Genomic DNA, 16,623 nt, shown 5'->3' with positions numbered 1-16,623 from the left:
ATAGGAGAAAAAAAAAATCCTGTTAATGAAATAGAATGAAAATGAATATATTTACTACGGGCAAATCCATATATGAAAGAATTTGCTAGTTGCCACAAAAGTAAAAGATTTGGACTAAAACTGAAGGGATTTTTGCACCTCAAAGCTTAAAGAAGCGTGGCAGATAGGAAATGGAAATGCATAATGTGTTTGCATGAATGAGAAAAATCATTAGTTGCATTTGAAGTGAATTTCTGTAAGCCGTGGCATGGAATTTCAATCGAAGGGGAGAAGAGGACAGAACTGGAATTAAAATGACTTATGTAAAACACAAAGCAGGGTGTTTTTAAGATTTTGATATCCAGCCTAATTTTACAGCAACAACAAAAACAACAGTTACCCCCTTCATGAATAATATATTTGTGCAGTGCCTCTGAAATCCGCTACAAAGTACGTCTTAATCAAGCGATAGAAAAAGAGGTGACAGATGACAGATCAGGAAAACAACAAGGTGCACAATATAAAATAGCGCGTCGACATCAAGGCCACAGCAAATGGAGAAAAAAAAACAAAAAAACATCAGAGATCGGGGAGATCAAATAGAATGACAGGCACGGCAGCACGATGATATATAGAAACAGAAATAGTTTGAAAACGTCACGAGTAGGTTTTAAGAATAGACTGAAATTGATGAGTCTTTGTCTCAAAGTTGCAGAGCCTTGACAAAGAAGAAGAAAGAAAAAAAGCTTGATTAGTCAGTCAGAATCAAACGTTCACCGGAGCCCAGATTTATGCTCCTGTCTTACATCCTCACCGCAGCATTTTGTCTCATGTGGAACAGAAGCTCCTTACGAGGGATCAGTCCGACTGACCCCGATACAAAATGGCTTCAATTTTTGTTCCCCCAACATTTGAAAAAGAAAACTCTTCTACAGATGACAACACAGAGGATTAAGGAAACAGCGGGAGACATTCTTGAGCAGTTTGACCACTAAAGGCACAAAAGCAATGAATATGTAACTGTGTGTAAAACCTAATGTAAGAGTCTCACTCAGCACAGTGATCCAGGGGTACTTGCATCCTGGGGGGGTATTATGGTAATTTGCGTGTGGGTTCGTGGAAAAATTGTCAAGTAGCCGAACTAATTTGAAAAAATAAGAAAAGAAGAAAAGAAGTGAAATCCACATATTAAGTCAACTTTTACACCTGAACAACACGTGTTGAAGGTGCAGGAAAACTAATTAGAAGTTTTAAGCAGTTAGTCAAAACTAAGTGATAAAATAGTTAAAATAGTTAATTAAAAGTAATGAATAAACAGCAAGTGAAACAGTCAAATAGAAGGTTGAATACCTCAGATTAAATGATACATGGTTTAAGCAGCTAAATGAATAAACAGGTGATATAAAGGTAATTTATAGAAGGTTTAATAGACTAACTAAAATGAACAGACACATGCTTTAAATAGCTGATTGATTATCAGCTGAAGTAAGAGATAAATGGCAAAATAATTAAATGTAACAGAGCAACTAAAGTAATGGATGGAATGAAACGTATTTGGAAGACGACTGGTGGTGTCGACGGAGGCGTCGTCGAGTTCATCTGACAGGTGGTGGAAAAAAAGGTCAGGAAAACCACCGATGCTGCGTATATAAGTGTGCGGCTGAGGTCAGAGGTCAATATTGCTGTCAATGACCGCAAGTTCTCAGATGGGATTAGGAAGTGTCGCCTGTGCAAAGTAGGCTGTATGTGATCCGCCGGGCATTGCTCTCTGAACGCAGTCTAGAACTGTCAACACCAATACCGGCTCACCGCCATCTGACCTCATATTCACCAGACGGTCTGAGCTCTCTGTGCCCCTATTCATACGAGGCAGACATGTTGTGACACGACAAGATGCATGCGGTTCACGCACAAGACTATATACATTAACGCTCGAAAAAGGGCGGCTGTTCCCGTCTTCGGAGAGGCTCCAATGTTGACAAGCTTTCATGTTAGAAAGAAGCATCTAAACATCCATTAAAACCTCTTGACACACTCCTACAACGTACTCCACTTCTCTGCTGCACCATACAGCAGCACACCTGTCACGCTCGGACGATGTTAGTTTGTCGTTTTCCTTCTCAAACCTCCGACAGATAGAGGAATTATCTCTATTAAAACCATTTCCGCTACTGTAATCACAAAAACGACACCACACCGTGAGCGGGAGTCATTATTCGGCCACGCGAGGCTGCTGGGAATTCAGCTTATATTTCAGGACGGAAAAGTAAAGCCTGGTAAAGAGTCGACTGGGAGCAGAGTGAATATTAATGTGTTTATGGCCTCTTCTCTAATCTTTCAGAAAAACGCTTCAAACTGTTTGTGCTTATGGTCACGTTTTGCTATTTTTGGCGAGATGGCCCCAGACGTTTTTCTTCTTAAATATAAGAAGGAATTTAAATGTGAATCCGCAGTGACACCAGAGACTGTGGTTTAGTCCCGTCTGGACTTTTGATATTAAAAGAGAAAGGTGTGCTCACAGTCCCAGAATAGTCACTTGTGGTTTTTGTTGGAGCTTTTCGTGGGGTTGGAAGAAAACCTCTATACATCCCATAGATCATATGTTCTGTATGCCAGCTCTGTATATGGTGCTTCTCAAAGCAGTAAGACATAAAAAGAGTATGGTTGAACCTGAACACACACACACACACACACACACACACACACACACACACAGGAATTCATAAGCTCATGAAAGAACAGAGTCATCTATTGAAATCATACTTAGAAGATAAGTTTACATAAGTTTAACAAGCTAAAAAACACGTGCTGCTCGTTTCCCCCTTTAATGTAAAGTCATATTCATCATATTCCTGCTCCAGTGCTAGTTTCCTACAGAGTCTTCATGTTAATCTAATTAGCGGCCTAAGTATTAGCCCCTTGTACGCAGACGGAGGAAGGGTCTGCTCCAACACTGACATATTGACCTACAATCCAGAGATGTCAACACTGCGCTGTTCAGGTCAGGCCAGTTCATGAGGAGCAGTTTGATAATAATCTGCCGGCGCACTTTAAAGAGGCCACGGATTTACCGGCTCAGGTGAGTTAACTGTACTTACAGGAACATTTCTGGGAGGTTCCCTTCATGCACAACTCACACCACTGGTGGTGACTTAGAAAATAACAGATATGAGAGAGCTGATTTGATCTCATTTGATTTCCTTGGTGAACTCGCAACACACACACACACACACACATATCAGTTACTCGCTGTGGTGCCTGTAAGTCCAGTGTTTACATGACGTAGAGCAGAACTGCAGGCTGTGTTGTTAAAGATGTCGGCTCCTTCCTATGTCCAGCCTACATACTGTTAAAGAGGCTTAGGCATCGTCCTGTCCTCCTTTAGTGTCCACGCTGCCCTGCTCTTAAAAACTGCCCTCAAAACCTCATCAATGTACCGGATGTGATCGACCCCGATTCCAAACCCGTATATGACATAATAAATTTACTTTTAGTATTTTAAAAGGCTAGAATCAGTCAAACTACCTCAGTTTAATCATTAATCTATAAAAAAAAAAAACAATCCTCACTTACTGGACCTCCACTTCTGTTTCCAGTTGAATTATTAACTCAGTAATGTTTGACCTTAAAAGCTACAGACTGGAAACTGAAAATTTAATAACTACGATTATTGATTATAGTCATTAAAGATTTAGTTGTAATTGACATGAAGTTTATTTTGAGCCACTTTGAGCTGTTGGAAAGTGATTCTGGGAGGTTTGATGGATTGCTGTTGAAACTCGGTTCACTCATTCATGATCCCTTCATCTTTCATCCAGCATCACCCAATATTTAAACTGGTCCAATATGCTTTTAGTTTTTAGCAAGCTAATGCGCTAAACTAAGACGGTAAGCATGTTAAACACTATAACATTAGCATGTTAGCGCTGCCAGCGTGAGCATGTTATCATGCCGGCGTTAACATTAAGCCGACAACACTGTTGTGTCTAAATACAGCCTCACAGACTGACTGTGGCATGACTAAACCTGCGTGACGTCGGCTTTGTTTCCCTTTAAATAAGATCAAATTAAAAGTTTATCAGGTAAGAATTCAAGAAGAAAAACGAGAAATAAATTAATGAAGAAAAATGAAAAATCATAGAGTGAAACAAAGGACTAACACCATCAATAATGTAAATTATAACCGGGTCTTTTGTGTGGAGTTTGCACGTTTTCCTCGCGTATTAAAATCTGTAAAAGAGTCGTGGAAATCTGAAAAGACAAAATGATGCAACCCCTCATCGGTGCTCTGTGGTTGGGTCACGGCCTCTTCTCAGTTTCTGTCGCACTTGCAAACAGGCTAATCCTGGATCCTCCGTTACCGTTCAACCTTTTCCACCCGTGAAGCCAAACAGTATGTCACTGCTTTTGCAACAGTGAAGATAAAGAGTTTCAATCTTTCATTTCCCTCATGTGGGATCTGAATGATTTGAAGTGCAGGTCAGATTTTTTTAACATTGCCCAGAATCCTAAACTCTTGACATGAAGTCAGGCTGTCGGTTCAGTCCGAACACGTCTCCTCACTCCACAAACTGCAGGACCAGTCGCCCGCTTCTAGATATGAGCCTGGTGCCTGTCGGTTTAATTACTACACCAGTGCCCCCCCCCCCCCCACACACACACACACACACACACACTCTGGCTGCAGCTCTGTCACAGCGACAGTGCCAAACACTCGCTGTGAAGCTCCCGACAAAACTACAAATGGGCATGTAATTACCTCTAATTTAGAAGAAATACTCTAAAGCTCAGAGCTGAAAATGAACGCGAGGATGCGATGTTTGAGAATGTCGTCATTTTTCAGGCTGCAGACGCAACACAATCCAATTATATCCAATCATAAAAAACAAAGACAGTTCTCTTCATCCTTTATGCCGTTTGACACGTCGTGTGCTTGATTGCACATGAGGGAGTTTACTTACACTTTGGTGCACAGCAGGAACATCACATCAACATTTAACGACAGAGAACACGTTCGGCTTTGAGGCCCAGAGACAGAACTCGATTAAAATCTGTGTTTTTAAAAACCTAAGTGCTGTAGAAGTTTTGTGTCTGACTCACCATCCAAACATGCAACTACCAATACAGAAAGAAGAAGCTTCTATCATCGAGGTTGTTTCTGTTTTTATCTCATTGTTATCTTCGTCCTTTTCTCGTTTCTAAGTGGATTTTTTGAAGTGTCATTGAAGCAACCACAAGGTCAGTCGGACCGTTGTTTACCTGTGGCCACAAAGGTGAAAAAATCAACCGTGAACAACAACACACATGTGAGAACAGCATCTCACATGGACCTGAAACCCCGAGCGGCAGGTGGTCCGCTCACGGCACAGCTATAGATGCGTGCACGCCGAGGTTTAGAGGGATAAGCCTGACAAAATCCTTCCAGATTGATCCTTGACACCGTCTACACCGCCTCCTTAACATGACAGGTGAGGGGGGGGCAGCGTCTGGGAACAAGGACACCTGGAGTGAGGCTGGGGAGGGGAGGAGATGCTGGCTTGAGAGGGTGAAAAGTTTGGCTGACCTTTTCCCGCTGATCATGTGACGGGAAAGAGGAGGTTGTGGGGATTACAGAGGAAGGTATAAAAGCGAAGAGCAGACGGCACATCTTCACAAACTCAAGCAGAAGAAAGAAGCAGCTCTGAGCTGAGATCGGCAGCGGCCTCTTGGGATATCTGTCAGTGCAGGTGAGAACAAACTCTACTGCTGCTTCAACCTTAACGACTTGATTTAACTAATCAATTAACTAATAGCATTTTTACAATGTTTCCCACAGTACTGGGTCATTGGTTTATAGGTCAAATAAGTAGCACTGGACTAGTGGATGATTGACAGACAGACATGACTTTCATTCAGCTTTTGTGTGGTGCTAACTAAAGTATGACTGAGGGACAAGAGAACGAGGTTTGACTTGTGAAAAGAAAGTAGTGAAGAAAAAGAGGAGACTCACTAAGGACTGTTAAATGTTCTACTTATTCTGCGCTTGCAAAGTATTTTGATGTGACGTTTTAAAAAGCTAAAAGAGGATTAATAAGATGTTTAAATAAGCAAAAACAAGGGACCTAAAGAGGAGAACAGGTGTGTGTCTTTTCTAATGCCCACTGTAAAGAGGATTGACTTCAGGGGGCAACAATCACAGCAACAGATGGCTACTAAGACGCGGCACAGATCTCTAAACACCAGAGCAGATAGACGGTCGGCTCAGGAGAGTCTCTGTAAACGCCATCCACAGGCGATGTAGATCTGCCGGTGCCGTCTCCACCTCCGTTAAACCACCTTAACAGGATTACGGGTGTCAGCAGTCAGAGGAAGGCGGGGTGGGAAGCAGAGCTTGGACGGGATACTGTTTGAGATGAGGACAGGACAGACAGGACTTACTGGTTGATGCAGCCTTTTTGTTTTAGAAAGAGTCCTGAGTCAAACTTAAATAACAGAAACAAAAACACAGTTGAATTAAAGGATAATGAAAGAATCCACAGATGGTGTCACCGCAGGAGTTTATAATTTATTAATCGGTGTCTAAAAGTTTGAGGAGCTGATGTTAAAGTTTGAGGTTAAGAATGGGGGGAGTGGGGGGAGGGGTTGCTCTCTCTCTCTCCCCTCTGTTTAAGAAGGGCAATTAGTCCGCTGCGGATGGGGGGTGGGATTAAAGCTGATCTGGCTGTTTAACCTAATCTGCATAATCTCCAGTGATGGGCGCTGAGAGCGGGATGGAAACAGGATTAGCAGAGGGCAGCAGAGAGAAGGGCAGAGGACAAAGAGCGAGCGGCAGGGGAAAGCTCTCTGAGGAAACGCTTGTGCCATGACACGTGTTTCAAAAAATAAAAAAATGTCCTCTGTGTTTCAGAGACCCTCCTCAGAAATGAACGCCAGCCCCCCTGCAGGAAGCGCCCTGGCCCCCGGTGGAACCACTGGCCCCACTACACCCAAGAAGGGACCACCCAAGTTCAAGCAGAGGCAGACTCGTACATTCAAGAGCAAAGCCCCCAAGCCAGGCCAGAAGGGGTAAAAAAAAAAAACCTTTTTCATATGTCACTCATGTTGATGTTTGTTGACGCACACGGAGTCAGATCTGTTTCTTACGCTTGGACGTCGGCCACTGACGTCTCTCTCTCTCTCTCTTTTCTTCCTCTTCTGCAGCTTTGGTGACGATATCCCTGGCATGGAGGGTCTTGGCACGGACATCACAGTGGTGTGCCCATGGGAAGCCTTCGGCGACATGGAGCTCAGCGACTTGGCCAAATACGGGATCATTTAAACCTGCTGCCTTCCTTTCCTGCCTGCACCTGTCCTCCGTCTAATCCTCTCTGCCTCCCTGCCTTCTCTCCATCCCTGCTGGGCACGTCACGATAAGGCTGCCGGCAACCCCCCCCCCCCCCCCCCCACCCCACTAATGTCCTCTCGTCTATCTACCTCATGCTCCCCTCCGCTGAGTGGACGGAGAGCATAATGATTTTATTTTTATATTATTATTATGATATGATACTATATATACTTGAAATGAGAAGACGAGAAAAACAACTCCTCTTTCCTTATTCCCTTCCCCTTCATCCTTCTACAACAGTTTTCTCCTCCTCACTTCTCCTCCTTCCTCATTTCAGTCTGCCCTCTCCCCCTCTCCCCCTCTCCCCCTCTGCCACTCCTAACCCACGGCAACGGACAAGCAAAACACTAGTTAATACTAGCTTGTATTTGCTTCTAGCTGTCTATATAAATGTAAATATTTTGTTCTCAGCGTTGAACCTTTTTAACCTTTTTATCTTACCTTTTGTACTTCCTTCCTCTTTTATTTTGCATTGTATTTCTTACTCCTTGTGCACAAGGTTACTGTGAACAACAAGGGATGCAGGAAGAGAGAGCAATATGCTGTAATGGTGAAAAATACAATGCACCTTCACATGATCACGGAGGAGGAACTCCCTTTAATCCCACTCTCCATCTCTCTGTCTCTCCTTGCTGCTATCTGAACCCACGTCCCTCCTTAGAGAAAATAAAGGCATATACTGTATGTTTTGTGTTGCAAGCGCAATAACACAGAAAATGTACTGTAACCTGGCGTGTCCTGGTAGCCCTAGTAAAATGTGTTCACTTTCAGTAATCATGTTGTCCTGCTTTTTTCTGAAAATATAAATAAATCACAAGTAAATCTAAATAAAGAGAATGAATGAATTATTTACTGGATAAGAAACAGTCTTCTAATGCAAACTGATCACATCTCCTTCTACGCCTTAAGTACAGTGCCATCTGAGTGCATCTAATAATAATTACGCTCATTTTTTAAGGATTCCTGAAATCATCACACGCACTCCCACAAGGTTATTTGTTGGAAACGGGAAAAGAAACCGTGGTGTTCGCTTCTGCAAATGTCATGCAACAACAAAACTGTGTGAGAGATCTACCTCAGCAAACACCAAACTGCAGCCACATTAAAGTGAACACCTGACTACATACTAACACGTTCCTCTGGTGAAAATAAATATTCCTATCCTATAATATTAGGCTGATCATTTTCTACTAATGAATGTAGTATTTACTTTATATATACAGGATACTAAGAGGAGTTTAGGAGCTTTCAGTGTGAAGCCTGGAGACAGGGAGAAGCAACAACCTCAGACCGGTGACACGGCGCAGCAGCACATCTCTAACGTAGGCGGGCGCCTGACCACGCGGAGCTCCGTAAGTGATTACAAGAATCTTTAATTGAGCTCTGAATTTGATGAGGAGCCGCTGAAGAACAATCGAGATCGGTGTCGCACGTGACCTTTCTGATGAGCGAGTCAAAAGCTTGGCAGCAGCATTCAGCAGGAGTGTTTTTGGTAAAGCAGCAGAGGTGAGGGAGTCACAACGGGGCGAGACACGGTGAAATTTGAGACACTCTGCAACGTCTCTCAGCTGCACAAAACAGGAACTAATCAAACACGTCGATCGAGTCAGTGCCTGCTCTATAGCCCCAGATAGATTTGGGTCTAACCTCTGAGGGCCGTGAATGTTTGCACAAATTTCCGGCTAAAAAGGCCCCAAAACAAGAGAAGACGGGGGGGTTGTTCCTCTGTGGCTCACCTGGTAGAGCGCGCACCATGTGGGTTGAATCCTTTACAGCCTTTACAGCAGCTGCCATGGGTTCAAATCCCACCTTTAAACTCCTTAGACCTTAACCCACAAACGTTCACCACACAAACACTTGCACACGGTTTCTACCACCGTCCTTCAACACTGGTGACACAACCCCAGACACTCGGGTTGCCGTGGTTTCTCTCCAAAATAATGATCCGCCACCAGCCAGCATGAATGACTCCTGCCCTGCGTGAATCCCTCTGGTATTAAATGACACATCAGGGAGACTTTTAGTTTTTAGTGCTTTTGAAATATTCACTAGCTTAAGTTGTTGTAGTGCAACACAGGAGCTTTATAATGGAAAAGATAAAGCTCTGTCCCTCTGGGTTTCACACACTGAGAGTTGTAGAGAGACTTGTGCTTGAACTGAACACACCCTACACACTCTGTACTTGTACGGGCATGAGCCGCAGTAGTTACGTATGGGCTTGTAAAAGACAACAGTTAGAAATCACTCACTATTCTTGACGCAACTCCCCCTGCGGCTTAACTCGCTGATTTCAGTGTGTTGTTGCTGTGATTTGCCGGTAACTACGGCGACGGCTGGTCCTGTTCTGTATCCCGATGAGTGGGATGAGTCAGTTGGACAGAGCTTAAACCCCCCCCTCCCCCCTCCCCTCCCCCCGTACAACAACCTACTCCTCATCCCTTCGGAGAGTTTGTTTCACAGGACAAAACATTTCAAATTTAAATTTAATGATGGGATGAAATGAGATGCAAGTGGTTTTTTTTACATATAGGAAATGGGATTCATGAATAGGAAAGAAGTGAACTCTCCCTCCCTGTGTGTGCTCGTGTGGATCATCACCTCCAGGTGTGTGAGCCCCACCTATCGAGGGAGGGACGCCGAGAGAAAGACAAGCAGGAGGGGTCTAAAAAGGAAAGTATGAGTACGTATAGGGTGCAGGTTTTCTCTGCTCTTACCCAACCTGTTGATGCGAGGAGGTGCAAACGATCCTCTCTCCCGGTGGCTTCGGACCTGAGCGGCTCCACTGCTTCCCTCTCCTCCTCATCTCCTGCTCTTTCCTGTTACCTCAAGGCGGCCACAGATATGGGACATCATCAGGGAAGAAGGTGCGCGGCCACACAATAAGCCGCCCGCTGCTGCACAAAGCAGAGACATTATTGGAACATTTTTAGCCACATTTTCAAATCAAGACTTTTGCTATAGGGTTCAGAAGAGACTCACATCCCAAAGGATTAAAGGTAAGTGGGTGTTTATTTTTGATTTATAGAGGTTTGTTCAGGTTGTTTGGGAGAAGGCCTCTCATTGTGAGGTATAACTTTAATGGTTTAAGTCATAGTAACAAAACAGGAATAGATATTTCCCCCCTAAATGCCCCTTTATCTTATCAGCCCGTAGTTTCATAACAGCCATTATAGTTATCCAACAATCATGTTCGGAGCCTCATATTCAAATCAGCTGATCAAAACCTCCATGTTGTTACATTAAGATAGAAATAATCTGCTAAAATTGGGTGTGGCCATTGTTTCACAAATCTTTCTCCCACTCTGTGATCTCCTGAACGACGAAACAAACGGAGGCCGGCGTTGGGGCAAAGTTTGGCGGCCCCGGCCCCGGCCCCGTATTTAACGCGTGATAAACCTGCAAAAGGTCATCTTTGAATCTGCGAGGCCGAAACAAAGGCTCTGTCACAGGCTGCAGGAAGTGACAGTCAGCTATCAGGAGTGAATATCTTTGACTGTGTCTCTCACCTGCAATCTGTGCTGTGTATAAACCACAATCCCCATGTGTGCAGCTATCTGTGTCTACAACAGAGCAGTCACCTTTCATGTCTGCCGTTCTGTCCCGGCCTCAGCTCCACGTTTGCAGTTGTTTCTTCCTCCGCTCGCAAGCCTCGGCTCACACGCTCCTCTGCCTTGTTCTGGCATGTTTCTAAACTCCCTCCTCCTGTTCTCCTCACTCTCGCTGTCAAACCTCGCTCACCTTGTTTTCTTTTTTTGTTCTCCGCGCCCTGACCTCCGCGTTATCCCGTCTCCCATTTCATCCGTACGCAGTCAACACAATGTTTGTGTGTTTAGCAAAACTTGCGCTTGAATATCTTTGTGCTGACGTGCTGTTTGTTTCAGGAGGAAACAGCTGCCGAATCCAAGGGGACGGTTCAAAGGACAGACTGCATCCCCACGTGGGTTTCTGAAAAACCAATATGGCCTTTTCATCCGAAAAGCACAAATCCCTCTCCCCCCTCCTCCCCCTCCTCCTCCTCTGTGTCCCTCTCACCTGTCTGTGTCAGTCAACCAGCAACAGCTCAACCATCCCCACAGTCAACACTTCAACCACTTCCTCTCCCCCTTCAGCCGGTACTTCCCTGATGAGCGTACCAGGCTGCGGCAAAGGACTGAACCCCATCTACAGGTACCTGTGCGACCGCCGGGCAGCGTGGGGGATTGTACTGGAGACCTTGGGTTCTTCAGGCTTCCTGTTCAGCATGGTTCTCCTCCTCGGCCTGCTGTTCTGGTCCCTCTGGATCTGCGTCTCGTCCAAGCACCAGCGCAGCAGTATCGGAGGCACAGTGGCCTGCATGTCCATGTTCTTGTTGGCCACGGCGGGGATCTTCGCCATCACCTTCTCCTTCATCATCCGCCTCACCCCTCAGACCTGCCCCACAAGGATCTTCCTCTTCAGCGTGCTCTTCTCCCTGGCCTTCTCCTGCCTGCTGGCTCGCGCTCTCGCCCTGCTGGGCTTCGCGGCTACCCGGGGCTGGGGAGAGCCCGCCGTGGCCCTGGGGCTCTTCACCGTGCAGGTTATCATCTCCACACAGTGGCTGATCCTCGTGTTGGTGCGGGAGGAGAAGCCCTGCGAGTACAGCCAGGAGGAATTCGTCATGCTGCAGATCTACGTGCTGTGCCTCCTGGCCATCAGCATAATCCTCAGCCTGCACTTCCTGTGCCGCTCCTGCTCCACGTACAGCTACAGCTACACGGGGCCCATCAACCAGCAGGGGAGGGTACAGGCCGCCATGCTCTGCCTCACAGTGCTGCTGTCCGCCTGCATCTGGGTGGTATGGATCACTATGCTCACCAGAGGAAACCCTGAGGTGGGCCGCCGGCCACGATGGGACGACCCATTGCTCTGCATCACACTGGTGGCAAACGGCTGGGTGCTACTCCTGGGGCACGGGTTATCCCAGGTTGCCTTCCTCTGCAGGGGGGAAGCCAAGTCCAAGGACATTCCTTTGAGCTTCGCCGGCTGGACCAGCCCCAGCGCCGATATCCCCGAGCTGAACAGTCCGAAGGAGGGAAAAGAAAACGGAAGCTTTGAGACTGATGGCGAGAACAGGAGAGGTGAGACGCCGTCCTCATTCGCCATTAACTGACTGGAGCCTAATTGAAAGATTGTGAATTATGCTGAGAGCGAAGCTAGACAAGAGACAAAAAATAATTGTGGCTGCAACCAACAATTCAATATTAATTATTCTGCCAATTATTTAAACCACAATCACATATCTGAGAGCCCAAGGTGACTCTTTTTTTCCCAAACAACAATAAAAAACCAAAGATATTCAATTTACTATAATAAAGAACTAAAGAATATGTATTTATACTTTAAAACCACTGATTTTTTTTTTTTCGTTTTTATTAAGAAAGGTTTAAATGATTAATCAATGCTGGAAAAAGTCGTCGATTAATTTTTTTTGTTCAACAACTAATTGTTTCAGCTCTAAAAATAACAAAACCTCACAGAGAGGAACTTTTAAAAGTCAGTGTTATTAACATTTTTAACAGGACTATAACTACCATCATGAATTACGTCAAAGCGAGAGTATGAAGTATAGCAGCGGTCTGCTAACGTTAGCTAACGTTAGCTGCCTGTGGTCACACGAGACCAAGTAAGGCCTAATAGCAAAACCCTCTGCGTGTAGCGTATTGAACAAACGTGTGTTTTTCTGCTGTGAAGTTCAACTTTTCATCTGCAAAGGGAATCATGTTATTTCATCTTTTAAAACGTTGTGTCCTTTAAGAAAAGGAAAAACAGTATCAGTCGGGGCGGCGGTTCCTGCTTCACTCAATGACATTCTTTATATTAAAGTATAGCTGTAAGCCAAAATGAATATGGAGCCTGTATCAAAAAAGAAAAAGAGAACTCAGCTCTCATCTGGGCCTTTCTGACGAACAGTATATAATGAACCGATAATTAGTGGAGTGTATCATGTGTCTCCCTTCAGGCAGGAGAGCCGATCCGGCGCTGCGGTCACCCTACGAGTCTGGATTCTCCATGACAGTGAGTAATAAACCATGAGGATTAACAATCTGATTCCACATACTCCGCAATTAAACACAGTGACCTTTTTACTACTGGAGGCAATTATAGCGAAGTTATTGTGTAAGGTTAATGAAAGCGCAGTTTATCGCGGGTACTAATTGCAGTGACGTGATGAATGTGTGATTATACGTGTGTCTGTGAATGTTTCAGGAAATCGACCCTGACAAAGATTACACCATTCCTCGCCCTCAGACCACCAACTACAGGGAACCTTACGATGAATATTATGGACAAGATTAAAGTCACATCCCTTCTCTGTCAGATGAAACTGATACCAAAGCCAAAGCTGAGGATGACCTCAGCTCCTGCACTAATCTGTACTCCAAGTACTTGGCACAAAAATATTGTTTTTCTGCGTTTCATTTCCTTCTGCAAATGTAAATATTTCTGCGTAGTGTTATAAGAAATGTTATTGCAAATCTGTCAGTAGGATGTAAAATCCTCGGTCGACTCAGCACTATGACTCATCTGCTGGAGTTTCATCATCGAGGCCGGATGGGTCCAGACAGTCCAGCTCTCTACTGGCGGGAAATCCACATCATAAATACTTAGCGGAAGTGAATCTCTATGCCGGTGTGTGTGTGTGTGTGTGTGTGTGTGTGTGTGTGTGTGTGTGTGTGTGTGTGTGTGTGTGTGTGTGTGTGTGTGCGTGCTAGCCTGACATGGTATATAATAGCCCTGAGGTGATAGAGGAGGCGTGAAACTGTCACTCTGAAGGTGCCAAACTGCTGAGCAGAGCAGAGGCATCTGTGAACGAAAGAGAGGAGGGATGAAAGGAGAAGGAATGAGGAGAGAGAAGGAGAAAAAAAAAACAGCAGATGAGATGAGATGAGATGAGACAAGACAGGAGGAAGATAGGACAGGAGACCTGTCAGCACTGTGGAGGCTGGTGCCATCACTGATTAACATCTTCATATTCAGAGTTACATTACAGTTGCTGGATGCTGTGCTGCACCCAAAACAATAGTGGTGTCCTGTGTACATAGAAATATATGAGGAATACAAGGTATGCCTCTTTTCCATAACAGATATTTTAATGCCTTTTTTTTTTCTTTTTTTTTTTTTTTTATAGGTTCTTGTAACAAGTGTTGTCAATAAAAGGTTTGTCTGTTAAAGCTCGGGATTGTTTTGCAATAGTTTCACACCACCTTTGCTTCTCCCACTCACAATCTGCACAGATGGCATACCCAAGGCCAATTACTCTCCCGACCAGAATCAGTGCCATGCCTCCAGGCACCTGCTGCAAACTGGAGCCTCAACCTCACAGGGGGGCAGGGTGGTAATACCAAGCTAGACCAGCAGGGGGCAATGTCTAGATACGGCAAGTGAGGCTGACCTGCTGGGAGGAAACTAGTCAGAAGTGTTAAGTGCTAAACTTTTCAAGTAATAAACCATCTGCGATCTAATAGCAAATGTTCTCTTGCCTGCATTTTTCACACAACAGCCTAGAATTAAAGTCCATCTACGGGTCGGATCCAGTTTGGGATGATCTGTTCTGCACTTGTTTTTCTCCCAGTGGCCTGTAGTGACTCCGCCATCCACAAAGGTCAATTCTTCACTCCGATGGATGCAATCACACACACACACACACACACGCGCACCTCTTATCACACGGCCTTCAATCTATTCTTCCAATTAGCCCAACTTCAATTACTCACAGAGAGCATGCCATCAAATTGGCAATTGGCCTCTTGTGCATTAGAGCAATTAGCAGGGATATGAGGTTTCCCGTCACATCCAACCCATTTACGGCCATTAACTCCAGATGCAATTAAAGATTGTTCCAGATTGTTCCCCCTTGGCAGCGACGAGAAAGTTGGAGGCGGTGGAAAAGCTTATCGTGCGGTAGATTTGGTCCGGAGGAACAAAAGTCAAGAGTTAACGCCGATGCAGCCCAGCCGAGCAGACATTAATCGAGTGCAATTGTTCTGACTCACACCAGCTAACGCACAGCTGAGAGGGGGAAGTTTCTGGACAGTCAGAAAGGAGATTCTTGTTCAGCCTGTAATCAAAAAAAAAAAGTTTGCGACATTCCTCTCAGCTCCTATGGCGTTTAATCAAAAACACTTCTCCTTTATCTCCCTTTGGTAAAGAGGGGGAGGGAGGGAGGGAGGGAGGGAGGAGGTTGTAGTAGTTAAAACAGCCTCTCTCCTGATTGGATAATCTCATTCCTGCCAAACACTGGAAAGAAAATGATAAGACTCAGTCATGGGAAGGAAATAACATAATGGTTACCAGCTCCACATTCAAGAAACATATCTGTGTGTGCTCTATCACCTCCTGATAAACACAAGGAGTCAATGTTTAACCTGTGAAAAGAAGTATCCGAAGACCAGTGTAAAAACCAAACAGTTTATTTATTATATACATTCAATAATAATGAAGAGAATAAACAGAAGGCAGACACAAGGATGGCAAAATAAAACATTGTGAGAAAATACATGTCACTTATTGAAAAAAAAATCACTTGGATAAATGAGCTTTTTAAGAGCATGTGACAAAAAAAACCAAAAAAAAACTCCACATGCAATTCAAACCCATTTATTAAATCCCTGTACAAAAACTCCCACTGGGTTGACTTGAGCACAGTGCAGGGAGTCGGGGGGGGGGGGGGGGGGGGGGTCTCTGCGTCGTTCCCGCTCACCTCTGCGTTTATTCTGTGGCCCCCGCGAATAAGATTCACTCCAATTAGAAGAGTAGAAGAGACGGAAAAACAAAAAACCAAGCAAAAAGCAGCCCACAGGAGCCGCTGCAGCTGCACCACAGGGCTGCTCGGTAATGATTACACCACCTCGACATTTGCCAACCGGACGAATGAGGTGGAGACGCTGCTGAAACGAGCGTCTCTGCGGGGGCAGGTTCACGGCCGTGACTCCGCCAGATCAGCCTCGTCTCTGCACAGAAAACATTTGGTTTTCATGGACGAGTTTGAGGCAGAGTTATAGTTTGATTTGGCCGATGACGTCACTGTCAGAAATTTTTGTAAGATTTACTCTAATTATATATATGAAAGCAACCCACGGGGGTCCAGACGTATCAAATTAAACTTTACGCATTTGATATGACTGGTGATTACCACGGCGACCACAGAGGAGCAGAGCACAGATAACCCAGATTATTGAAGCGGACCGAATCGGCTTCCGTAAAGCGACTGCGGGCCGCTCGCCTCCCCCCTCCCCTCCCCTCCCCTCCCCTCCCCACCCAGA

The 16,623-nt window shown here is 45.0% G+C and overlaps 3 protein-coding genes and 1 long non-coding RNA gene across 7 annotated transcripts in view; 2 read left to right on the top strand and 2 right to left on the bottom strand.

Annotated features, from left to right (window-relative positions):
- Positions 1-10,138, bottom strand: part of LOC130185689 (uncharacterized) — a 26,825-nt gene extending 16,687 nt beyond the window's left edge. The window contains exon 1 of the long non-coding RNA XR_008830190.1: positions 10,057-10,138. This is a non-coding gene — a long non-coding RNA (uncharacterized LOC130185689). The remainder of the gene's footprint in view (positions 1-10,056) is intronic.
- LOC130185688 (retinal cone rhodopsin-sensitive cGMP 3',5'-cyclic phosphodiesterase subunit gamma-like) lies at positions 5,569-8,116 on the top strand. Its single transcript, XM_056402287.1, has 3 exons — positions 5,569-5,705; positions 6,866-7,023; positions 7,159-8,116. Exons 2-3 carry the CDS (start codon positions 6,881-6,883, stop codon positions 7,274-7,276), a joined length of 261 nt encoding a protein of 86 aa, XP_056258262.1. The 5' UTR covers positions 5,569-5,705; positions 6,866-6,880; the 3' UTR covers positions 7,277-8,116.
- Positions 10,066-16,623, top strand: part of LOC130185687 (G-protein coupled receptor family C group 5 member D) — a 7,532-nt gene continuing 974 nt past the window's right edge. The window contains exons 1-4 of one of the 2 annotated variants that reach the window (XM_056402285.1): positions 10,066-10,338; positions 11,224-12,438; positions 13,320-13,375; positions 13,568-16,623. The exon at positions 13,568-16,623 is cut by the window's right edge and continues 974 nt beyond it. In XM_056402285.1, coding sequence (XP_056258260.1) covers positions 11,301-12,438; positions 13,320-13,375; positions 13,568-13,657 — 1,284 coding nt within the window. In that variant the 5' untranslated portion in view covers positions 10,066-10,338; positions 11,224-11,300 and the 3' untranslated portion in view covers positions 13,658-16,623. The remainder of the gene's footprint in view (positions 10,339-11,223; positions 12,439-13,319; positions 13,376-13,567) is intronic. The other variant, XM_056402286.1, reaches the window with a different exon arrangement.
- LOC130185686 (RNA binding protein fox-1 homolog 2-like) overlaps positions 15,756-16,623 on the bottom strand; it is a 47,185-nt gene continuing 46,317 nt past the window's right edge. For all 3 annotated transcript variants that reach the window (XM_056402282.1, XM_056402283.1, XM_056402284.1), the window contains one exon: positions 15,756-16,623. This exon is cut by the window's right edge and continues 3,182 nt beyond it. The gene's annotated coding sequence lies outside the window, so the exon portion shown is untranslated.

This window comes from Seriola aureovittata, chromosome 17, assembly GCF_021018895.1.
Source record: "Seriola aureovittata isolate HTS-2021-v1 ecotype China chromosome 17, ASM2101889v1, whole genome shotgun sequence".
In the NCBI taxonomy this organism is placed as follows: Eukaryota; Metazoa; Chordata; class Actinopteri; order Carangiformes; family Carangidae; genus Seriola; species Seriola aureovittata.
The sequence above is the reverse complement of the archived record's forward strand: the minus strand, read 5'-3'. Positions and strand labels throughout refer to the sequence as shown.